Raw genomic sequence first — 27,047 nt, forward strand, 5'->3', positions numbered from 1 at the left:
TGAAAAATCAACACTTACAGCTACAGCAAAGCTTCTGTCTTCCTCTTCCAACGTAAAATCTGAGGTCCCCACGTGACCTGTGTTTATTCCGACAGTTCTATCCAAATCTTCATCCTGTTGAATGAGAAATGGGTCATTGAAAGACTGCATATTCTATTTATTCTTAAAACTTGAATAGTAAACGGGGTTTCATTGCAGTGCAATATGATTTATAGAGAACCCACGATCAATTCTGATTTTGATTGTAGTTAAAATTAGTAAATTTATCCATTTTCCAGAATGATAATGGCGAAAACATTTACCTTTTTATATCTTTTCTTGAAAAATTCAAATCAGTATCAATGCATGTACACTAGATTGAAATTAGGTGGAAAAATCACCAAGTAGATAAATAGGAGAAAAGTGCAACACCCAGAAGAAACAACAATATATTATTATATTATTATTACGCTCAGATTATTGACTAATCTATGCCACTGCATGCATTCTGGGGATTTATTGTCATAACAATATCATCAAATAGAAATTTTATTTATTCAGAATATTTCATATCTTTGGTTTGTGTAAGGTCTGCCAATTCTAATAATCTTGAGCATTACATACATGCCATTGTTACGTTTCCATCGGTATTCATACGGGATTTGTGCAACAAATCTTAAAACAAAATGTATTCAAATGCGTGCAGCTATACGTAAGAATTGATAGATGAATGGAGATGGAGAAGAAACTTACATTAACAAATGCCCTTTTAACGTTTGTTAGCAGCGCGTTCTGGAGTGTGTCGAAAAATTCAAAGATGCCGTTAATGTCTCTCCTCTGGTAACCAAGAAAACGCTGCTGTAAACTGATCCCTGTGCCTTGTATGAAGTTCATCAACTCGTTGAAATTTATCTGTAAACAAAATCGATTAAATTGTTCATAAAGTTTACCTGGTCTCTTACATGTACCTCCATTAATCATTTATTGACATACATGTACATTATTTATCCTAATACTTAGTTCGTATTCATCAAAAGCTCCAATACCTCCATAGTACATCATTTATTCTAATACATCACGAATAACATTCCATGAAATTAAACGATAACATCACAAAGTGTATCTTTCATTAGAAAACAAATATAGAATCAGTTGTTCTTTGCTTCTATTTTTTTTTATCAAAATTACAATCAAACCCTACAAACACGTTGATGCACATAGAATGTGTAACAAAATTAACCAACCTCGCCATTTTTATCTTTGTCAAGGAGATCAAAGGCTTTCTGTACTGTGCAATCTTTTCCGAAAAGCATTTCACTGCTCTTTTTAGAGAAGTCGTCCTGAAAAAAAGAAAATTTTAATCTAAAACTACTTCAAAATATTTCAATTATTTTAATCGAGAACTTATAAAGAATTCTTAAAGTGGCTTGGTGATCAACATACTAATCATCAAATCCTTTTTTAGTTTTAGATATGTTTTTGAGTCAAATACTTATTATCTCGTATCTAAAAAAGTAAAATTCTTAATATTTTAGTTTTAAAATTTGAATATCATCTTATATCTTTATAAAAAGCTCTTTTTAAAGAAATTAATATATAGAGTAAACATGGCCAAAACCATACAGCCCTATTTAGCCTACACGCAAGAGTGGCTTATTATATTGTTCGTTCGTTTTAAAATATTCCTTTTTTTCCAAGTTCTTGACAGAAGTATGTTCATTTTAATGATTTTATATAATATATTATATTACTTTCATGTTGAAAACTGAAATCTGATTGGTTTAGACAGCAGTTTATAATCCGTTCTATTATACTCAGCGTTAGCAACACACTTGACAACGGATAACAAAACGAATTGTTACATGCGCGTAAATTCTGCGCGTACGGTTCGCCAAAGAACTGTGTTTGTCAATGGTTTTCTCAGGGGTGTCATTTCAATTGTTATCGTTCCAAACAGGCACTGTTTGGATAACATACATGCGTATATATATCTTATTAAATAAAAGCAATCAATGGGAGACATATATGTCTCTAAGACCAACTCATAACCGTAATGTAAGCATTTCTTTTTTGCAAATAATAATTTTGATAATTTTAAGCGATTTCATCATTCATGTTTGTAATGAGAAAATGATTTTGGTACCATTAAGACATCATTACCTCCTGTAGAAAGAAAGAAAGTAAATTCTGTTAAGAAAGCATAATATAGCCGAGATTCACTAGTAGTCCTCTTGTACATGCGTGCTTAATGGCAATATATAAACAATATTATTCATTTATCTTCCCATGTTCTTTTTTTAAATTAACGAAATTTAAAGTAAACCTGTATTTAGTTCTCTTGTGTCTAAAGTTATTTCCTTAAATTTTGAAAATTGAAAAGGAAATGACATACTTATTTCCAAAGAGTATGTAAATACGTATTGTAAAGATATATGTGAAATAAAAACATCAAATATTTCTAGGCTTGTCGGAGAAGAACATTGTCTGATTTGTCTTAAGAATTATACGGTGTATATTATATTATTCTACTTAATACGTTCGAATTTCATTTAAGAGAAACCAATTTAAAGAACATCGTAACAGTCCAAAACAAATAACAATGGAATATCCGCAAGATGAATGTATGACAGCTAATCGACTAATAGGTAACTGGAACGTCTGGGAATGTGACTTAATGACAGAGCTATGACGTCACATTTTCGTCACATTTGGAATATAGTTTCATCAATGTTCTACTAGAGGTACAAAACCCCACATCAGATAGACTTATTACTTATTCTCTGAAAGTTTATTTCTATCAAATTGCATGAGATACCTCCAAACTGAAACTTACTTCCTTTCGAAAAAAAAAACAGTATAATGAAGTACAATTTCATTATTTTTTTCTTCAAAAAATTGCCAACTGACAACAGAATGGGTTTAGAAACTATATGTTAAAAGTTAAAAGTCCGCTGACGCTTTTATATTTTTTTGTTGAAATCTTTTCAAAACATAACATTTTGGTCAATTGTTGAAAATTAAGAGAATTTTAAAACTTTGAAAGACAGGTGTCTCTTATAACCTTAAGTGGTGAACATATTATATCGAAAAGAACATTTTATTTTTCTTTTCAGATGGCTTTTCTTCCCTATTGTAAGATCTAACACATTTCAATATTTCCTACTTACATCTTTGAAAGCATTTTCCAATTCTGACCGGCTAATCGTGTGATCTTTATCCAAGTTGTGTTTCTTCAATACCTGAAAGCGAAGTACAGGTTTATTAACGTTACTTTCATTTATCCATCAATTCCACTACAATCATATCTTGTAAGACAACTATTGTTTAACAGAGCAAGTTGTACCTAATGCGATTTTTCACGATAAAACTCTTAATTATTACACATGAATTATTTATGACAATTTTCATCTGAGATTTACATGTAAAAACAAAGTTAGATTCCATCAAGGTAAATCAAAAAATGTAATCATCAGATTGAATGAATCATGTAGCTGTAACACTGTAAATCAGAAAATAACTCATTTATTACTGTGAATTATCGGGGTTTTAAAGATCATAGTAAGTGGAATGTACGTATCTCTAATATTTTTATCTGACTAATGTCTCATAAATGTTAATTAAAAAAGAAACATATAAGAAAGAAAAAAAGATGTTTTCCTGAATTACTTTTTTTCCTGGGTTTTAAAGGGGCATGGTCACGATTTTGGTCAAAAATTATTTTTTTATTTTAATGTTATAATGTTTCAGTAAGGCATTTCTAATAGGCAACCAAAAATTGAGTGTCATTTGTTGAGTTATAAGCAAGTTACAGAGTTTACAATTGCTCGCTATGTAAACAAAGCGTTTGTTTACATTTTGAATGTTGAAGTGAAAATTCCAGTTTTAGACCTAAAATGAGTGTGTTAATCGTTAGGAACTGTTAATGTATGCTTAAAATGAACAAGAATATTGACAAATCATCTTGAAAAATATTTTTTACTGGTATATTGAACCTATGTAAACAAAAACAGGGCACGAGCCTTGTTTACATGACTAAGAATTGTGAGACCTGTATCTTGCTTAAAACTCATCAACGGACACCCAAATTTCACTTGACCATTAGAAATGCACTCATAAAGCTTTGTAAATAATAAAAACCGAAAAATAAATTTGACCAAAATCGTGACCATGCCCCTTTAACTGAAAATATAATCCTCATCTTGAAAAGAAAACTTAACTTTGTATATCAATCAACAGACAGGAATCTTTTTGAAATAAAAAAAAAACCCTCGTGCCGAAATTAAAAACCTACGAAGTGGTTTAACCTTGTCCAAGTACCGGAGTAATAATGTTTCTATTCAGTTTTTAAAAATATGGATTTAAAAGCAAATAAAACAAAAAATGTTGAACAGTAACCTTAACTTGGCCTCCATTAAAACAAAATTTCCTGTATGTTGACTCATAAGCTTTTAACGGGCAGTAATTGACTACAACATAACAATTCCAGTTTTAATATTAATAAAACCAACAATGCATGTTGAAGTTGTATCTCTTTTTATTAAACTTAAACATGAAACTAAACGTTATATTTAACTAATGAAACACTTGTAAATTGTAAATTGCAAAAACCTGAATTTTTTTAATTCGATCAATGAAATATATTTGATATATTTAAAGCAAGTTTTTTTTTATTTATGCAATAGCTTCAGTTATCTTACTTTGCTCAAAAGTTGTATCTAATTTGAAATCTATGTTGCCCACAACAACCTGGTGTCTCTTAATAGTGAACGTTCTAAATCGAACATTATGCCACAAGAAACTGTAATTTGATTTAACATTGCGCCCTACCTTCAAAAACTCGTCCACCGCCATCATAACTCGTCTGTGTTCTCTTTTGGCTTTTTCTTGGACCTTTTTCTGTTCCATTTTCATCCTATCAAAATTAATTGCCATTTTTAAAAATAACTGATGAGGTAAAGCCCAATAATAAGTAAGAACAATTACATTGTATCGTGCAAGCAAAGTTGAAGCGTTGTTATAATTGAATTCTGTCATTCCTATAATACAATCATGCTTATGAAGAAACAAAGACTATCAGGAATTTTTTCCAGATGTTACATGCGTCATCACTCAGTTTAGAGAAACTTAAATAGAAAATTGAATGCATAGTATGTGCAATGTTATCTATTACTGAAGGAAATTTTCATTTGCGCTGGGTTTGTTGGGTTTTGAATCATTTTAAATAAATAAAGTGTTATGATTGATGTCCCACAAGAAAGAAAGTACTGTATACTGTTTGTATTGTTTAACAGGTACCTGTAGTAAACATTTGAAAAGTAAACAAGCGATAATGGATGTCAATAAAATATCTCAATTTAACATGTGATACATGTACAAACATCGCAACATGGTTTTTTTCAAAAAATTAAATTGAAAACGGAGGAATGCAATATTTTTAACCTTAGTTTCTTGTTTAAAAAGTGTTGCGTGTCTTTCTTTTTTATATTTTACCTCTGTCTAAATACATATCTATATTGAAAAGCGTCTGCTCGTTTATAAATGATTATAAAATCTAATTTTTCTTAACACAATTCTTGATTTGAAATTTAAGTTTAATTCTTTTAAACTTTTAAAATTTTAACACAGTAAGAATAATTGAAAGAAAATCTGACGGACTATAACAATTAATATTACGAAGGTTTTCAATTCTCTTTACTTTTTACAAACTTCATGCATCACATTAAAAAAATGACATTAGGATCTATTGCTTATGATGATAAGTTAAACAATAATATGATTTCTAATCAATTTGTGCTTACTTTGCTAGTTTAGTATTTGGGCTAGGATCAAGGTGCACGCCTATTCTTTTCTCCAACAAATACCGGAACACATCCGTCTCCGAGTCTGCATACTAGAGCATCGGAAAGATATCAAGCAAGTTAGACATAATAGCAAAACGTAAGTATTTTTTTTATTAAACAATGCCATGCAATGATTGATTTTATTTCTTAAAAAAAACATACAGGAATTAGAATTAACCTAAAGCAAAGCAAAGTGCATGGTTGGCAAAGGTAAATGTTGTATATGTTAATTAAGATCAATAGTCAAACATTTGTCTATTGTTCAGACTAAATAAAGATGTTATCCTGTAAATAATTGGGCAAGACTTGCCATTTGAGAACTTTAAGGCATTGTATTAACAATAACGTTTTTTATGAAATTCTAAAATTATAATTTACACACAGATGCGAATAAATACCAATCTCTCTCAAAAATGAACTTGTCTTATTTACAGCGTCTCCACTTTTTGACCATAAAAAATTAAAATCTATCTATCAATTGATAATCACTGTAAATGCTTTACCAGTAGAAAGCCCAGTGTTTTGGTTGGATCCTTGTGGCGACGATCGAATCTTCGCCTTCTGTCAAGCAGTTTTGGGAGATCATCTAATGGTTGGAGTTTTTCTAAGAAACTGTCATTTGAATCCATAGAGAGCCACCATCCTGAAAATTAATCAACGTCTTAATTTGTACTATTGTTGCTTCGTTAAAGGGTCATGGTCACGATTTCGTTCTATATTATGGTCAACCAAACTTAAAGTGTCAGTAGTAAAGTAATAAGCAAGATTCAAAGCTCACAATTCTTTGCCATGTAAACAAGGTTCGTGCCATGTTTTTTGTGTACATTGAATGTGTATAAAATAAATTCGGATTCTGAATGTGAAATAGTTTAGCATTTGCATACACTGGAAAAAAGGACGTCTAAACATCAAAATTTGTTAAAGACATTTATATCTTAAATGTTGCTACTCTAAAAAAAAACAAATAAATGAGCTGATAAACTAAATTTTGCTTTGTGGTCCATAGGATACTTCACATTTAGCACGACAAGCTTTAAATAGTCATGCAATAAAAGCATTGATTCTATCTTTCGCGTTGTTTCAGCAGAACTGCAGACTGGTTACAATGTTCATTTTTCCTATCATTGATTCCCGAGGGGCCACGCATTTCTCCGATTTCCTCAGATGCCTCCCCATTTGGGATTCTACTTAATAAAATAGTGAATGGGATATTTATTTATCAAAGCAATTGCATATTTGACTCACTGTTTCAATCAAAAACGATGGTCATGAGATTAATTTCTTTTACTGTAAAATGATAATTAATCTATTTCATTGCTATTTTGTATTGTATTAATAAATAGTTGAACGAGATGAGTTGATGTTGATAATGAATTAATAATCATAAATTTCTGTTATTGACTCGGTGCGATATATATTTAACGGAAATTGAAGATCAACAGACAGAAAATTTATTAATATTTAAAGGGGCATGGTCACGATTTTGGTCAAAAATTATTTTTCCGATTTTAAAATTTACAATGCTTTAGAAAGGCATTTTCAATAGGCAACCGAAGTTTGAGTGTCATTTGTTGAGTTATAAGCGAGTTACAGAGTTTGACATTCTTCGTTATGTAAACAAAGTGTTTGTTTACATTTTGAACGTTGCAGTAAAAATTTCAGTTTTAACCCTAAAACGAATGTATTAAACGTTGGGAACTGTTTATTTATGCTGAAAATGAATAAAAAGATAGACAAATAAGCTGGAAAAAGATTTTTTACTGGTATATTGAACCTATGTAAACAAAAACAGGGCACGAGCCTTGTTTACATGACGAAGAATTGTGAGTCCAGTATCTTGCTTATAACTCTACAAGTGACTCTCAAATTTTATTTGATCATTAGAAATGCATTTCTAAAGCATTGTAAATAGTAAAAACTTAAAAATAGAATTTGACCAAAATCGTGACCATGCCCTTTAAAGAGAGTAATGGATCAAAGATTTTTGCTTTTGTGAGTTTGTTTTATCAGTGTTTTCTATTTGATATTATTTAGACAAAATAGATTTTATCTTAAATGCGTAGACTAAAGTTATCAATATGTTTAACATCAACTCTGCACGTGTAGTTTAATGAGATAATAGTAATACAATTTTGAAATAAACACATAAACTACTAAAATTTCAAATACCATTTTTTTTAGTTAAATCTTCATTTTTGCAGCTACATGTGTATGCACGATATTGCAATCAATAGAAATACAGAATATTTCGAGTGCAATTCAGATTATATATCGGATACGTACATCGATAACTGACAAGATTCTCAAACAGTTATTCTACCAAAAAAAATAAAAACCCATAGTACATACATGTAGATGAATAAACATCATCTCCTTTGAAAAATGTGGTTTGTTAAAATTTTAATTTATTTTTTCTCAATTGATTTGTATTCTAAAGGTGAGGTTAAGCGTAGAATTAACATAGGCCAGCATGCGCGGATCCAGAAAATTTTTCCAGGGGGGGTCCGAAGGATAATTGTGTTTGCCAGGGGGGGTCCGAGACATATTTTCGCGATAATTTTACTATGTAAATTTAATAAATTTTCATTTTCCAGGGGGGGTCGGGACCCCCCCCGACCCCCCCTCTAGATCCGCGCATGGGCCAGTCTTAGCCTTAAGATCAAACATCGCGATATACTTTGATTTCTGGCATTGCGCCTGATATCTTGTCAGTCTGCTGCTTTTATCTTCAATGTTCCATTAAAATTTGATCAATGACATTTTTTTAAAAGAAGATTAAAGATCGCAACAAGCATTGTTGATTTGCTGTTGTCTTTGTTTCCAAGACTTCAAATCATCTCATATTCAGATTGAATTAGAAATTACAAGGGTTCTCTTTCAAGCCATTCATCAAAAGAGATCTAGAACAAATAGACTTAGCATCTACGAACCAATTTTCTATTTACAAAACATCTTGTTGGGAACTTTCATCAAAAGGGAACAAACAGTTGAAATATATATGAACCAATTTTCTTTTCATAAAACACAAGCAATGCTTCTACGATTGATTTCTTGGATTCATGAAACATCTTATTTGGAACTGATTTCTTAAATCAATTTTGACGACATGTTTGATTCTTTCATACTCTACCTATTAAGAACTCCTTATTCGTAGCATACATATTATGTGAACCACTGATATTTTTATAAATACATTGGGAACAGTAATTCTATGTATTCATTTATTTTGCCTTGATGTATACATTCATTTATTTGCCTTCGGCGACGATGGAGATTTCAATTTAACGACGACCAACAAAAACCGAAGTGAAACCAATGCAAGTTCATAGAAATCCTACGCATATAAATGTTTATTGTAAAACACAAATAGAATCACAGGGCACTCAAAAATCTATACGGAAACCACAGAAGTGATATTGTGTTTCTTGACGATGCATGATAATTCTTGCATTGAAATCTCAAGAGCAATAAGAAAAATTTCTAGGAATTGGTTTTTAAAAAAAACGGAAACCTACTGAGTGTAAGGGCACCTTGATTTTTATCATCTAAGAAAGAAATATTTTTATCCACCAAGGTTACACTGAAAATAACAAATCTCCAAGCAGAGTCACCCAGGTTATTAGATCCTCGCGATTAATTATTTAATCGAGGCGTCTTGTATTTTCGTCTTGCCAAATCTTGATTGATCTTTCCAGCGTGATTAGTTTATAATATCTCCGTAGGATAACAAATTCTGTGCAACTTGACAGAGATAATTGCTATGAACTACAGAGAAACATATGTCACAGTGATGTAATCTGAGTAATGTTTTTTTTTTTCTTTTCTGCAATTTCATCATACTACATACTTGCTATCATTAAATTTGTTCTCATAACCTCTAGATCAATTTGATCCAAGTAGGTTCTCTCTTTTAAAATTCGATACATGCATTTATTTGTAGACATACTTTTGATGATAACCTTAGAAGGACCGGTAAATTCGGACCAATCAATTGAAGTCCAATTGGTAATTAAAGCTTTTTAAAGGAAAAAAACATTAACGAATGCGTCCCTTAAAAAGTACACTACTCAATTCCATCTTTCACAATAGTCTCTATCTACGAAGAACCTCTGCTGATTTTAAACAGTGCATGGAATAAAGATTTCAGCTTGAAGACTTTTTATCATCCTGAATGTTACAATCTGGTATTTGGTCATTGAGGCAAATTGTCTCAAAGAAATGTGATTTTTGGATGACAATAACAAAAATGACCTTTGGGTGACCTTCAGAAGACCTCAGATTGTCACCAAGTTCATCAGCAAAGGAAAAGAAAGCTACTTAAAATCGAAGAGACGGCGATGGTGTCAATAATTTCTTGCCTTTACTTGTCTAGAATACAGAATTGTTCAAGTATACAAAACAGCCTTCTATGGTTACGTAGATAAAACGTCGTCTTTGCTACTGCCAACTTAATTTTATTGTGCCGTACCTCTTTTTAAAAAACCAAAATTTTAATAAAATCATCAAACAATTTCATTTTACTTTGAATGTGTTGAAGAAAATGATGCTACCTTTAATCTCAATAATCGATATCAATATTCATCTTTTGATTACGCCTACATAAATATACATGTATATGTAGTCTTTCAATTAACAAAATCTTTATAAAGATTAAATAACGTTACGAAAAAATATTTCAATTGCTAATCAGACCGATTCAAATCAAATGTGAATCTATTATTGCGTTTCATCAGCGCACAAAAATGCATTATTACTCATCCGAATCAAACAACATTACAAATTATGTCCGACATAGCTATGTAGATGATGCATGGATGAACTTCAAATAAGATCAGATTTGCATAAAGTGCACACTGTGTAAACGGCCTAGTTATTGAGGAAATGCACTGGATTATGTCAGAAATCTTGTTCGACAACTCTATAGAGGGACATGAAAAGCCAGTTGCCTTATTTACAGACGCTTCAAAAAAAATGTGATCTAGCTACCTGACATGGTTATTGTGCAAATGAAACTAAAGATTTTGACCCGATTTTGTCAAAGCGTTAGGACCGAGAGGGAGCGAGAGGAGAAAGATTATTTCATTGAATACTTTTATGAGCACATGTCGACCCATTTAATTAAAACTTCATGCAGTAACCTTTAAAAAAAAAGTAGCAAATTAAAATTACAAACTTGGTATCTTCATACATGTGCATTCGTTCTTGCGTTTGATGCTTCTGGACATGTGTCCACGTTTACAATGTTAACATTAGCGGAAACAACCGAAGAAGCAAGTTTCGGGTTTCAAGCGTGAGAAAATGAAGTATCCCTCAGACAAAATTTCATTTATTTTCAAAATGCACTACTTGAAAATAAAGTTTATTGTCAAATGACTGTTTTACCATTGACGTAAACCGACTTACCGTCGTAGCAGTGGATGGGATAGTTACAAATTACTCCGCCGTCAACATATGTGTTTGTTTCTCCGTTGTATGTGTAATTGGTCGCTTGGAACATTCCTATAGCACGAAAATGCCCATTAAGTTAATGAAAATTCATTATGTTATTGGTTCTGTATAGAGTTATAAAAGGATATGAAGATAATTGTTCTTCTTGTTCATCATCTTGCGGGAAAGTGGGGCTAAAAAATGTGTAGCACTTTTGTAACTATCTTTCTATCTATCTACTGAAAATTGTGATGACTACTTTGCTGGAAGTATCTTCTGAATTATAAACTTTATATATTTATAACAACGGTTCTATAAATGAAAAGTTTATTTATTCCATCGGAAAGAAAATTATAAAAATTGAATATAAAGGTGTTTAATTACCTGGAATCGCCATGGACATGCGCACTGCTAATCTGATAGGCATATCCGGTGTAGTTTTTACGTGACAATATTCCTCGGTCATGTGGTTCAAATTTGTCACAACAACACACAGTTCTTTTCCAGTCTTTTCGTAAAGCTTAAAAAAAGGAAACAGCTTTTTCAAGTTCATGTCTGAAAAGTCAAATTCTTAGTGCAACGGATTTGTTTTCAAATGTTTGGATCATATTAATGCTATAACAGATTTCTCATATAATTAATCTATCTGAAGTGTCTGTTAGGCTTCTGCTCCCCCCCCCCCTCCTCAAACCATCCCCGCCTAAAAAAATTGTTTTTATAAATCCATGCAGAAATGGCATTACTTTGAATTGAATTTATATAAGAAAACGGGGAACTTATGAAAAATAGGCTAAATCTAAATAAATTTATATATTTGGTTAGTTCAGTTATCTAACTACAAATGGTATGTTGTTCCAAAAAAGCAGAATGCTTAGGAACATCGAACTATTTCAATCATCTTTGCGTTGTTATACCTTTTTTTAACTGTTTGTTGAAGGTAGATTAGATGAACTCAGATTGTGCAATTATCGTCTGCTTGCTGAATTTGTTGTCTTTACTTCAGGGGCCGTAAGCTAATGCACTACTATAAAGTGTTACATGTATTTATATTTAAAACTAATATAAATACAAAAACGAAAGAACGAGAGGTTTTTTAACGTAAAAATTACAACAGCCATCCAATGTGAGGTTTACTGTTTTTGGAGATTGGGTTACTCGAGCTATGCAATATATCTGACCTAAGATTTGAAATTCAACCCACGGTACAAATTTACACAATAAAACGAGATTCTAAGTTTTCAGTTTGCAAAGCTATATTCTTTAAAAAAAATTGTCACTGGAATTCGTTTATTTGATATACATCCTAAATTGCTGTTTTTGTTCTAAACATCGTAAAGTTTCTGAAACTAAGGAGATGTAAGCAATTTGTTTTGTCTTTTAAAACAACAGAATGAATTATACCATAAGCATTTAAAAATACAATGTATCTTGTTCTCCTTTTTTCAATGTACTTTAGACGACACAATTTTCGAACAAAGACATGTCCACTGTCTAACATGATTCTTGGTTTAAGCTTTGGGCAATTTTCGCCAATTAAACTTGTAGATGACTCAACTAAGAAGTTGTACGTTAATGACAAACTCGATCCAAGAATGCAGTTGACAGGGTCGTAAATGTGAAGACTTCTCTATTTGCGCTCAATTTATATAATTACGAATTAAAACACCTCCTCCGAGACTCTAATTCGAGATGTTAGCATTGATTCTAGGTTAGAATTGGTCCACAATCGTCATTTTTTAAATCATTTTTTACTATTGAGATTTAATTATCTTTTACGAGGGTAACTGTACCATAAAGTGAAATGTGGGTCCCCACACACTACTTGAAAAAAAAACCTGCAACTACGCATCACAACGTATGCAAGTTTGGTTAATATCCCCTTACTTAACCCAAACTATCATCATGTTTGTAAACTTACAGGCGTAGGTCTGATATTGATTTACAGTCAAGCGCCACCAATATAATGCACGTATAATCAGTAAACTTACTTCCCTTGATGGTTTGAGACCCAGTCAAACCCTAACATTTACTTTTTGGGCCAAAAGCTTATTATTCATATATGTACACGTCGATGTGAGCTTTGCGTTCATCACAACTGACTATCAAATGTTTCACACAAAATAGAATATAATTCTTGATAAATTAGAATATATATATATTCGGCACCAATAAAATCAAAACCCAAAGTTGGCATCTCCGTAAAGTGGAATGTCTCCAGTCATAAGATACTTCCAAATTTTCAAAAATTAACTAATCAACAAACACACACCTCTCCAAAAGTTACGTCTTTATTGCCCATCTTCTTTTCAATCACTTCCCCGAACCAGTTGTAGATTCTGTTGCCGGGATTCCAACCGTAACCGGTCAGAAGATTAGGCAGAAGACTAAGCACCCCAAACTTGGCATCTGACATAAATATGGTATAGAAACTACAAAGTTCATTCAAAAGTATCATACACCGGTATTTGTCAAAAAAAAAATTATGGGCATGATTTTTCGACTAAAAATCACCATACTCACGTTATAATTATACCTTTTTTAACACAAAAATGATTATGATGAAATTATATTTGTATTAACTATAATAGAAATACGCTAGATTAACTACTAGTCGACCAATACAGTATATTCATATAAAACGGTGAAGTAATCGCTAAATATACAAGATTCATTACAAATAATTTATAAACAAATGGCTGTTTTGCGAACCAACTTGACTGACTATAGATATCGCGATCTGATGTTTTACCTAGGAACATTTTGGACATATCCTGACTGAGGAAGCCTTGAATGTCTTTTGAATCGTACCCAACCGCCATTAAGGAAGCTGTCATTGCGCCTGCGCTGGCACCGGCAAACCGTTTGATCTGACTGATCATCCCAAGTTCTTCCAGAGCCTATAATAAACAAGAAGTGGTTCTAAGAAAGTCCATTATTGGTGACAAGTGAAAAATATATTTCATCTTGCAGCTGCTAAAAATTATGAGGACTGGAGCGTGGCAGCTTTCATATGAAATGGCTATCTTACGTTGCACCTACAGGCTTCCGTATATCGCAAATTATTCATATTGATTCCATTATATTATTTTATATCTACAATAGCTTTAGTTAGTATACATATTGTTACAGGCACCATGACATTTACGGTCAGGTTCTGAATGTTCAATGTTTCTCTATGCACGACGGAATTTTTCAGAAACAGGCTACCCATACACGTTGTAAAAGGTGATAACATAAAGAAAATAAGACAACAAATGCCTAGATATACGTATAAACTACGGTTGCTTGTAAATCGTTTCTTTTTCTATAGGACCTATATTCAAAACATAAGTAATTATTCAGGCGAGCTAAAATAATTTTTGATACCAATTTACGTAAAAATATTCGACTCGATGAATTTTTTTACATTCTAAGAATTAAGTTTTTTTTTTTTCAAAAACTCATTTGTCACTTGAACGCAATCAATAATAACTATTCGATTTTTCTTTATAACGACCAATATTTTGATCAACTTCTCGGAATAAAAGTCCCAATTGTTTTTAAATTCGCCTTACCAATGATATATGTATGCTTTAATAAGTTACACTAAAAGTACTAGAAACCTTCAATCACGAGCGATAACCGTACATAACAGAGACTGATATGAGTAGAAATTGCACATGATTATTATAATTAAAACCGTTCATAAAAGATCTTACAGAATAAAGTTTTGGTCTTATTAGGTTTTCATATTTTACGAATAGTAATTTATAAACAGCAGCGCAAAGAAACTGTTAGAAAACTATTCATCATGCATAGCATATAAATGACTTCCGAAAAAAAACGATTTGTGTCAACTGCGAGACGCAGTTCGTTGGAATTTATTTTAATACAAATAGGCGGAATTTTAAAGACTGTCTTTATTTACTTATGAGTGTTTTACAGACAAAAAGTTTCGCTCAGTCTGTCGGAGATACAATTACAAGCTACATTTAGCTGGAATTGGTTAATGATTATGTACATTGTAATATGAGCTATTCGTCCGGCTCGTCATTCCATGTACGAGTATTTCATGGTATGAGATAATGTGTCAAAATATTTAGGGTTCAGAATAGATGAACTGTAAGAAAGTCACAGATTACCTACACTCAAGCAAACAAGGTTTTATCATTGCGAGAGATCTTAAAGCTGGGGGCCCAAGGCTGTTATTTTAATTTACGCGCAATACGGCGGAATTTTATCCCACACTAAATGGTTAAACAACCATTTGTAGTAGATATCGATATAGACGTTCTGTTTCAAGAAATGGCTAAAACCTTAGACACTTAATTATCTCACCCCCAACCATTCCCCCACCCTCAATAAAATATCAAAATTCGCTTTATATTATCTCTTAATTATCTAGTACATGCTTTTTATGTTTCTCTTACATATATTATTGTGTACCGGTACATTGTTTAACGGACCAGCCAAACAGGGAAACAAATTCAGAATATGCATGTAGGAAACTTTTCACAATTGGATCTAGAACGTGTTTACAGTCGCAGCGCTAATTAAATTCTATATTTTCAATTTTCTAAGCATAGATACGTTAATAAAACTATTACAAATTATACCATTCTTTTTTATCATGGGGACGCAAGTTAGCGATCTACACGTATACGAACTTTTTAAATGTCTCAATCGAGGTTTGGAGCATGCAGATGACTAACATATAATACAGGGGAAAACAAAAGGAAATGAGGCGCAAACAATCTGCACGTTCAACAAACAGAAATCAGACGTTGCTGGGTGCAACATAGACGACAATGGATAAATAAAACTCGGATCAAAGCAAGGGTGAGGTTTCCGGAAATCACGATTAAAACTTTGACCGAACATTTTAGGATGGGAAATAAAAGAAAAACAGGTTTGATTCAAATCATAACCGGAAAGTATACGTATATAAAAATGTTATTTGTGGTTTTTGTTTGTCGCTTGTTTATTCTATATTTTAGAACCTTTAAAGCCCCATGATTCAACACGTCTACCTCATGAAACCCTTTTGATCTTATAATTGAATTTAAAGAAATCCCGGGTATGTATCATAGCTTGAGCAAAATATAGATTAAAGTTAATTATACCGAGCACAAAGGTCGCCGTAAATAGGTCTGATACATTTCATACAATGAGTAGTCAAATTCTATGCCCTATTTCGTTAATAAGACCATAAATTGCTTTTTCGGATCGCGTCATATTTTCAAAATAAAAATTAAATGTTCGATGGCTGAGTGTAATTTTGGTATATTATCGTCATCAAACTGCGACTAGACCTCACTCTTAATATATATTTATTCAGTTTTAAGTATAAGCTTAATACATTAGAAATAAGGATTCAAAAAGAATCGTTCACCCTTTAGTTTCAGTAAATAAAATACCAATTTGCAAGTAAAGAGATAATTTTAATGGATGTACGCGTAATCATTTAAACGTACTGGTTGGAGAGAGAGAGAGAGAGAGAGAGAGAGAGAGAGAGAGAGAGAGAGAGAGAGAGAGAGAGAGAGAGGGGGGTAGGGGTGGGGGGGGGGGTTAAGCTTCTACTACCGTATTTATTATACATGTACGTAACGGTCTATTCATCGAGAAACCGAGGCAAATTGAGGACGGCAAATAAAGGTCTAATCTGAGTGGAAAATATTTTAATGAGTTCGTTGTTAACATTTGTTATCTTTCCACTACGTTAGTAGAGCAGTCAGATATATTGTCATATAGCATTAATGTTGACAAAGCATATTTATAAAATGCAGCAAAGCCCTAAAGGCAATACTGTGGTTTCATTAATATTCAAGGGCATCAATTTTTCGTGGATAAAGTGAAAATCACAGTTTCAAGGATAGTTACGTAAATTCGTGGCCAAAGACCCTATCAGTACAAAATGTTTGTTGAAATTGAACTTCAATGAACATTTAATTTTGTGGATCAACTAAACAACGAAATCCACGAAAATTAGTATTCACTGAATATTGATGAAACCACAGTACTTGCACACTTCAGGGGGCTAGGCTGTCAACAAATTCACCATCAGATCTTGAAAATTTCAGAAATGACTTGTTTAGCTATAATATTTAGTAAAGAAAAATTCAAAGTATTTTACCTTTTAAATTTTGATTTTTTTTCCCCTACATTTTTATATAGAGCTCTTCTTATAAAGGAGATTTATACAGTGTCAAAATATCCACGACCGTTGAGCCCTCTTAAAGATTTTCTGCTGGTACATGCATACCGGCAACGCCATATTCGATTTATATGTTCAAAGAAATATCTCTTTCTCAGTTATATTTAATGGTTTTGAAAAGATAACAAGTCTGTACCCCATTTACTCAATTTAAAGCTTTTAAAACATAAAGAAAAGAAACTATGGTTAGATAGGTGTTTTCAAATTTGTCCCTGGATTTCAAAATATCAAATGACACAACTTATTCAAACAATATAAAGGCTTCTTTAAATTGGTATTTCTCTTTGAGAATTACTTCTCGGATTCTATCAATTATACCGTTTCTCTTTTTTAAAAATTCACAATTCTATGAATGCTCACTCGTTTAAAACAGATTAGATTCCGTAATGATTTTGGCTTTTTATGTCTATTACCCAGTGCACATAAGTATTCTTCTCTCAAAAATAAGAAATTAAGGTCCAAGTTGAGTACATGCAATTACAGGGCTGAATATCAAAAAACACTAGGAACCGTTACACGTACGTCGATTAACAAGGACATAAGAAATACCGAACTTTGGATTCATTTAAAGTAAAGATAACATCGATAGACATTAACATTAAAATTTGTTTTTTAATTAAAAAAAACATAAAATTTTCTCATATAAAATGCACTTGCAACAACGGGTTTATCTATTTAACTGTTCCAGTTAATTCGACATCCGAATTTCCTAGAGATACCATTTTAACGCAAGCAGGTATAATTTTCACCCCTTGAAAACTGATTATCTAGAGTACTCTCCCCTTACCCTGACAGCACCGCAGTATGCAAGTCCCTTATTGCCGCCTCCTTCAAAAATGAGGTTCTCAAAGGGGTAACTGTGGTCTTTTGGGTTAATTTCCATGGCTTTGATTTCCATTTCGTTTAAAACAGACGGCATTTTCTTCAGTTTCCGGTGGTGGTTGTATACACCTGAAATTAAGATAAAAAATTAAAAACAATCATACAAATCGAATAAAAAAAACCAATATATTACTAAAACCGATTTGGTTTGACTTTTCCGATCGCGTCGCGTTCAACTTTTTCAGCTACGTCATACATAAACAATACCCGCACCTTAACCACAGTTTTTTTATTGGTGGATTCAGCTTACCGCTGATTGGCTGCTGGTTAACTAAGACTAAATTATGCACGGACAGAACAACAACATATCAAAGAATGAAAAATTCACATGGTACTCGTGACTGTCGAAATTGGGCTATTTTTCGAAAGTGTACACTTGTGATAAAACAATACATACGGTACATAACATATATAGCTGTAGCTCTGTGTATAAATTTTGGGTTAGAACTGAAATATAAAGCTACAGTGCATACAATACTTACATGTACAAAAAAACTTTACGGCAATTTGCCGCGTATAAAAATAACACTATTTTTTCAAAATATTTACATCATACCATACCACATTTTGTGCAAATAATCCATTTAAGTAATTCTTCATTTAGTTTACTACTGCTAATAATTGTAGCTTTACCCGCCCCAAACTTTCTCCTTTAACCGTACTCGGAAAGCGGATCAAGAACTGTATTTTTTATGTATGTAAACAAACCAGTGTTCATGTATGGAGCGGGTGATCGGGGGTTCAGAGACAGGTAAAATAAAAGAAATCTGCAGTAAATGGTTTGTGGATATTTTAGTATATATATTTACACCGAAAGTGATAGGGCAACAGAAGAGAAACGAATCGGACACTTGCCTAATGAAGACGCACATGTACAAACCTCCTTGCACTCTCCACTTCCGTCTCGTTCTTTCACACAATTGTTCAATACTTTTATTGACTGTCGATTGCCGATCGAAAGGTGTAGAAGTCGAGGAATTCATACCTATCACTTTGACTGGCAAGTTAGTAGGTAATACATGTGCATTATACATTTACGGTATTTACATGAAATGAACGCTTAGCACATGCAACTTTTAAATATTATATTTTTTATAACGCCGTACTCTGGACCGTAGCTTGAGGCTATGGTTTAACGCCCGTTTACACACACAGAGAGAGAGAGAGAGTTTAGCACAGAATTTAAACATACGGGATAGTCGATTTTGAATGAATAATATTGGGGGGAAATAAACTGTTCTGAGAAATCCTTCAGCTCTGGCATTACATAAGAGTATACTGATAACTCGGCCAAAAAATAGGAGTTAACCAATCATATAGTTTTCACACCGGCGGCGTGTATAATTTATGCATGACGTAGCTGACAAAAATGATCGTGACGCTATAGGAAAAGTCAAACCAAATCGGTTTTGATAATAATAAACCTGTGATGAATCGTGAGGAAAGACTTGTTTCAAAATTGTTCAATCTTAAATAAACACCATTTCAATCAATCATAACTGTTTATATTTATTTAACTTGATAGGATGACACAATATTTGACAATAAATCGTAACATTGTGACCATATGATCTTAGTAAGGTAAGTTTTAGTGATTGTATATTAGAATAAGACAGTATGACATGCACACTGATTACGAGAGAGAGAGAGAGAGAGAGAGAGAGAGAGAGAGAGAGAGAGAGAGAGAGAGAGAGAGCACGCATTTCTCATCAATTTAGATTTGATAGAGAACACATGTTCGTAACTAGATGTTAGATACATAAAATTATAGATTTTTAGATGCATTCTCATGGCCACTTTTTATTTGCCATTTTAATACATAGCATGGTTTGATTATCTACAGTAGTATATGATAAGTTCATTGCATATTACGCTTTAGATATTCATATCAATTTGGTTTTCATTGGTCACTTGTCCTTGGCTAATTACATGTATACATTGCTGAAATACCGGTAATTTTAGATATAAAAGGAGTCTGTAGTTTGGAGTATTATAAATGCATGAGATTAATCTAACTATTACATGTATATAAACTTTAAAAATTGCACAAATATATTGAAGAAATTTAAACAATTTGCATTTTTTTTTCAGTGGAGGGAGGGGGGGGGGGTATTTCGATATTTACGTTTGTATATTTTGCTTTTTTTATCTACCGACAAATACTAAAAAAACAGGTATCGAAAATGCAACTGCTGGAACTTAATTAATTGAATCGTGCAGTAAAAAAGAATTTAAAACGCCTTTTTTTATTGTGATAAATCAAATGTAAACAATTAATTAATAAAAAGGATAATTTAACATAATTTTTCATCATAAATCAAAAAACATAGCACTGGAAAAAGAATTAGTCAATAAAATTGTCAGCCATGATAAATAAAATTGCGGCATTTTTTTATGTATGTGTACAATGAAAAAAAAATCGAATGACTGATGAATTTATTTGAATAATTTGAAGCGTATCTACTACATTAGTAAGTTAAATGCAAAGATTATATTAAAACAAAAACTGTCTTGCGAAATATAGAAAATTTAAAACCTGACATGAATTACTAGACTTGCATTATACAGATGCATCTCGGCCTCAAAATATATAATCAAAACATTATTTCAGTTTACGTATAAATACATCTTCCTGTCCATGACGATAATAGCGGATCATAAGCCACCTTAAAAGTTAATATCGAAGATTTCTGTTTTATATGAAATCTTGCATTTGATTTACTGGTGATATGAAGACACATTTCTTAGATTTTCTGTTATGTTTTGATAATGCTTTAAAAAATCTCGTAAACTTGTCGTCCAAAGTTTGAAACATCAGTATAATAATTTTAACTTCGAAATTATATATATTATTAATGTCTGCCAAAAATGTCCTCGTGTTTCTACGAAGTGTTAAATATAGATAAATGAAACAGAGCGAACCCTTTAAAGTTTTGCATCTATATCTTAATACATGCTTTGTGTGTGCGTTTATTTTTTTTTACGTTTATCTCAACCTTGATGTAAAAAGTCTGTCAATAGATTCATCACACCTCTTTTTTTTTTAATTCCACACCTAGACATTCACCTGTTGGTAATTTAAATATATCTTTCATCACTTTTAATCGGAAATTCCAACAAAGTTGACGTTTTAACCTATTCAATTAAGATTTAAGAGTCATTGCGACCCAACCCTCCTTTAAAATTAACAGGTTTGTTGAACTGTAGTCAAAGTAGTAAGTAAATATAGCAGTAGTCAAAGAAATATGCAAACACGTCGGCGTCAAATTCATTCATCCATTCATTCATGATCGTAACATAGAGTCATCGTCCCAGAATTTGAACTTTAAACTTTTCGGTACAGAGAGAGAGAGAGAGAGAGAGAGAGAGAGAGAGAGAGAGAGAGAGAGAGAGAGAGAGAGAGAGAAGTATTAATATATAATACTACTATATTTATAGTAGTACATAGGTAGTAATGGTTGAATTGTACAGTAATGGTTGTACATGTACATTCGTGCAGTAGTTATACATGCACATATGCATGTTGCAATATAGGTAGTAATGACAATAGTGCATGTTACATAATACAGACTTTTTAGAGAACTTCACATACATATGTAGATTACTTGGTTCGAATAATAGAAACATAGATTATGTGCAAAACATGTATTAGTTTGGTAGAATACATGAACAAACTAGCCAAGGGCCAGATATTTACCTCTAAATTTCACAGCGGCTGCAAATAATTCATGTAAGAAAATAAAAATAAAATTATAATATAATAATTACACTAATAAGTAATATTTTTTAACAACAATAACACACAAAATTTCGCCAAGTTCACACAGAATAAAAGTATAAATAGTTATGTGTATGCAAAGGCTACTGTGAAATATGTAAATCTATGACACTTAATAAAAATATTATTTCGAGGTTAACATACTTAATTCAAAAATATATTTTATTTCAAAACAGACACAGTCTGCTTATAATTTACTTATTAAATAAATGTTAGTTTTCCTACAAAAGAGACACACATCAAACGGAGAAAAGTGAGATCCATTTTTACAAGACCTTAGACTTTTGGTAGGACGTAGCTACGTGTATCTATTTCTTGCGTCAAGACAAGTTAAAAATGATGCTGGATTCAAGCTGATTTCAAAGAGCCATGGCCGAGTGGCCAATAATGAAATAGACAGGCCTACGTCACAATTGTTTGAAACAACTACCCAAAGTCCAAGCTCTTGTTAAAATAGATCTATACAACAATGTCGTCTATGTCTGTGAATATTACTAGTCCTGCTGCCTGCATTGCTCGCCTTGTGCGTTTTCAAAACTGTAAATGATCACGTTGTCACACATTTGCTTAACTGTGTTATAAAAGTAACAGAAGTAAATCATGTGACATTGAAGTAGCAGTATATAAAAATCGTGCTAGCAAACAGACTGCAATTGTAAATTTCACCCAGCTATTCTGCAATAAAGGCAAAACCATGAATTTCTGTGAAAAAGGATGGGTTTTTTTGTTTTTTGTTTTTTTTGTTTTTGTTTTTTTTTTTTTTTGGGGGGGGGGGGGGTGTTCATGACTCTTTTTTTTACTGTTTATATCGTTTTTAATCTTTCACATAATTTATATGTAGCAGTATTGGACACAGACAAACAGACAATGTTTGAGCGGAAAAAGATGACAATACAACAGACTGTGCTCTATAGGGTTATCAAAGGTTACTACTACATTATAACTACTGTAAAAGAAATTCATTTTTGTAATTCAGAACGTTAGAAGTTGGATCCTACTACGCTATATGTTAACAAAAGTTTTAAAAAAAAAGACTTGATTATTAACATAAAAAATATTTTACGCTGCTGGAAAAAAAATTCAACAGTTTCTTGTTTTCATCACATAAATAAACAAAAACTAGTGATTTTTTTTGTTTTGTTTTGGGGGGTTTTTTTTGTAAAGCTGGTAAAATGAGTAGTAGATTCATCAAAGACCAAAAATGAAAAAAATTCTCTTCAATCTAGTTTGGAAGTTTGTTAATTATTACGTATCTAGATCTGATTGTTGATAAATTGTAATCAATAAAGTAAATAAAAAAATGTAATGCTAATTCATATAAAAATTCATAAGTAATTTATAAAGGACACCGGTCATAAACATAATAATATTTATGAAGATTCGCAAGACCCTCAGTAGGTTTGTAAAGATTGGATTTATTCTGTTAGTTGCAGAGAAGAGATCATTAAAACATACATGTGCATGAGGTGCGTTTGATATATACATCAAAGGTTCTGCCCATTCGGACCACCCTCTGCCATTTTTAATTTCTAATAAGCAACGGAAAGGGCGAGGTGATCCGAATAAGGCTTTAAGGACTGATATTCCGAGTGTGCAAGGAGACAAAGAGAAACTGGCTTTACCTCGTAACCTAGCAACATAAGCTACAAAATGAAGAAAAGTACAGGCTAGCATGAAGAGGTTTTAAATTACCCTTTTGTACATTTTTTGCATTCCATATCAATAGTTGCAGATATGCATGCATATGAACGTGTTATATGCAATAATACGTGAATATTGTACCATACGCTACATTTTCTTAAAATATTAAGGGTCAAGTTTTTTGTTTTGTTTTTTGAATAACTAAAATATAATTGCTTTTTTGATTCATATTTGATTGATCTTGCATGTAAGTTATTTCAAATAACAAAGTGATGATATACATATCCGAAATGTCATTAATGAAGGGTTAATTTGGGGCTCAAACCCGAATTTTTCGTCCTTTTTTGAGTGTTTTTAACAAGATATTTATATAAAGGTAACACGATTTGCTTCTGAATTTTTAGCAAAATTATCAAGGTTGTTGTTCATACCTAAAAGTTTTCGAGAATCGAAGGAGAAATTGACAAGAATGAAAGACAAAATAAAATGATAAACGAACGTGATTTTGTAATGTAACTAATAGCTATATCTCAGAGTGAGAAAATGTTACCTCGGACTTTTGCGACATTTACTGCAAAGAAAAATTACACAGTGACTGCAAAGCAACAAAATAAATCAACGATGCGTATATACCATCTAAAAGCATGCGTAGCTATTCAATCAATTCAAAATTACAAAATAATCAACAAAAATTAAAAGATTAACGCCGTGGCTTACGTGCAGTGAAAGCCAATATCCTTCTAATACGTGTTTTATCAATTATAACAAATAACAATTAAAAGCATGCGCAGCTATTCAATCAAATTCAAATTATAAAATAATCAACAAAAACTGAAATGATTTTTATGCAGTGAATGCTTGATATCATTCCATCAACCAATTATATATTAATAGCCAAGTTTTCATTTTCCAGAGAAATCCTATAAGATTAAATGCTATCGAATCACAAATATTTATAAATCTATTAACAGAAGAGGTAAGGCATTTTTCTTCTTTCGAAATATCTCCTTTTTTCCAAAAGGTTTTTCTCGAATCATTCTCTCTTCTGTACGAGTATAGGTTATATTGTTTCTTTCCTTACAATCAGTTATATACTTTAGCATAAAAAGCACTAAAATGCCTTTTAAGATGCTAATAAAATCAACTGGCATGAAGTCAAACAAAGGGTAAATTAAGAGTAAAAACAGCAAACTGTCTTTGTATAAAATTGTGAGAATAAATATCAGATTGGATTTTTTTTTTTCATTTTATTCCATGTAGAAATATACGTCAATGTTCCATGAAAAAGGTCAAAGGTCAGTTGATTTCATTTTAGCTAATAGACAATCACAAATCACAAAAAGCAACACAAGCAAACAAACAACCCTCTCTCTCCCTCTCTCTCTCTTTCTTTCTCTCTCTCTCCCTCTCCTCTCTCTCTCTCTCTCTCTCTCTCTCTCTCTCTCTCTCTCTCTCTCTCTCTCTCTCTCTCTCTCTCTCAGAACTTGATCGAGGTACCTACCTAAGTTGAAAAAATGTTATGTTTGAACGCTAATAATAACAGCATAATGCAAAACTGTTTGCCATGGGTTACACTGGGTTACACGTATCAGAAAAAAAACATTTCTTATTTCTTCATATTTCATTTTATGCACTTCAATGTGTTTATCAATTGCATTTTTTTTTACATTTACGTACTTATATCCTTTCAGACAAATTTTCATTAATGGCAATTCTATACATAAATCAACACTGATGCCCTTTACACTTATTCATAAGCCATGTAATATTGATAGCTGTTCATAATCTAGCAGTTAATATAGCAGAGTTATTACTTCCGAGAGTTTGACACTGGGGAGTCATATCCAATATGTTTAAGCAACACAGCAAGCTTCAAGCAACGCACGGGCGTCGTTAAGAATTTTAGTCTTGTATACGTATGAACATATACCTTCGCTTTGCTTTTAAAGAAGAATTGGAGGTGGAGGTGGGGGGGGGGCGGTTAGTGGGTGAATTCTACGACGAAATTGTTGTATATATCACCGCCCTATTTAACACAAATCTAAAAACAAGCTGCATGTAAACTGCAACATATATATATGTATTGAAATGAAAATACCCCGGCCTTTAACTCTAAAACCCTATCAAATTCAAGGGTTTAATATACAGTTTGCTCAAAAGTGGTACATGCTATATAGTAATCGATTACAATCGATTACATTTTAAAGAGTAATCGTGCCCGTGCCTTAGTCTGTGTACATGTAGTTCTCTTATCTTTCACGAGAAAACATATACTAGTAGCATGAGAATGATTTTGCTCCACCTTGTTTGCTATTTATAAATAAATACTTTAATTTATGATTTATCTTTTTTTAATAAAATAGACCGCACAATTAAACACGACAATGAAAAAAATCAGGAAGGAAGTATTTGCATCAATATTCTCCGAATCTCTGACTAATTGTCTGTTTGGTGTGCATGGGATAGATCGTGTGTGCTCTGTTCAATAATTGACGTAAGTTACGATACGTATGACCCTCCAGAGAAATCTCTCCCTTCACGATGACTAAACAAATCTTGATGAGCATCATCATAATGTTAGATATACAGAAGAGGTACTTATTATATAAAAAAAAAATTCTGCAATGTCTATCTTTTTAACATAACGTAATGTTATCATGTGTTAATCAATTTATTTGATTGTTGAAAGGCTTGCTCACTATGATATGCAATGGTTGGTCAACATAATACTATGGAAACCCTACCACGTACATATACCTGCATGCATCTGTATGTATGGTTGAAATAGGATGAAACCTGTATTTTTATTAAATTGAAATCTGCATGAAATTGACGAATTAATAAATGGTGAAAGGGTTATGCAAAAAAAAAACTAATAATAAAATAACAAATTGGAACTTTTTTTTCATTTTTTACATGACAACTATGACTTGGAAAGGGCTAGAAATAATACGTATCACAATGAGAGAGGGAGGGGGAGGGGGCATATGGTCGGGAACTCGGCGTTTTAAATTCAGATTGTTATAAATAACAATGAGCGATATCAGACCGGGGAATTGTGTTTACATAGGCACGGAAGAATACCGGTAAAAAATCGTATATCAGAAGACATTATAGCAGTTTGAATGTGAATTTAAAATGATTTATGGGTGTCTGGGGTAGAGTGGGTTATGCAATACTGTCCATCGACGACAGACAGTTTATCTCGGGGATTTATTACTGGCATGGAGTGGGTGGCGATCTCAATTTCACACAGAGAGAAGAGATAATAAATTGTTTCATAAATATCTTCAACCAAATGGACAAC

The 27,047-nt window shown here is 32.1% G+C and overlaps 1 protein-coding gene across 8 annotated transcripts in view; it reads right to left on the reverse strand.

Moving 5' to 3' along the window:
• Nucleotides 1–27,047, reverse strand: part of LOC105340042 (uncharacterized) — a 51,442-nt gene that overhangs the window by 1,682 nt on the left and 22,713 nt on the right. For 3 of the 8 annotated variants that reach the window (XM_020072120.3, XM_066072782.1, XM_020072121.3), the window contains 15 exons: nt 24,291–24,311; nt 23,722–23,742; nt 22,019–22,036; nt 18,227–18,390; nt 13,996–14,143; nt 13,516–13,652; nt 11,631–11,766; nt 11,223–11,318; nt 6,323–6,462; nt 5,778–5,869; nt 4,807–4,891; nt 3,146–3,218; nt 1,224–1,321; nt 733–891; nt 19–114 (listed from right to left, as the gene is read on the reverse strand). In XM_020072120.3, the coding sequence (XP_019927679.3) occupies nt 19–114; nt 733–891; nt 1,224–1,321; nt 3,146–3,218; nt 4,807–4,891; nt 5,778–5,869; nt 6,323–6,462; nt 11,223–11,318; nt 11,631–11,766; nt 13,516–13,652; nt 13,996–14,143; nt 18,227–18,390; nt 22,019–22,036; nt 23,722–23,742; nt 24,291–24,311 (1,484 nt within the window). The remainder of the gene's footprint in view (nt 1–18; nt 115–732; nt 892–1,223; nt 1,322–3,145; nt 3,219–4,806; nt 4,892–5,777; nt 5,870–6,322; nt 6,463–11,222; nt 11,319–11,630; nt 11,767–13,515; nt 13,653–13,995; nt 14,144–18,226; nt 18,391–22,018; nt 22,037–23,721; nt 23,743–24,290; nt 24,312–27,047) is intronic. The other 5 variants (XM_034454259.2, XM_034454263.2, XM_034454262.2 and 2 more) reach the window with 5 other exon arrangements.

The sequence above is a fragment of the Magallana gigas genome, chromosome 10, assembly GCF_963853765.1.
Source record: "Magallana gigas chromosome 10, xbMagGiga1.1, whole genome shotgun sequence".
Classification (NCBI taxonomy): Eukaryota; Metazoa; Mollusca; class Bivalvia; order Ostreida; family Ostreidae; genus Magallana; species Magallana gigas.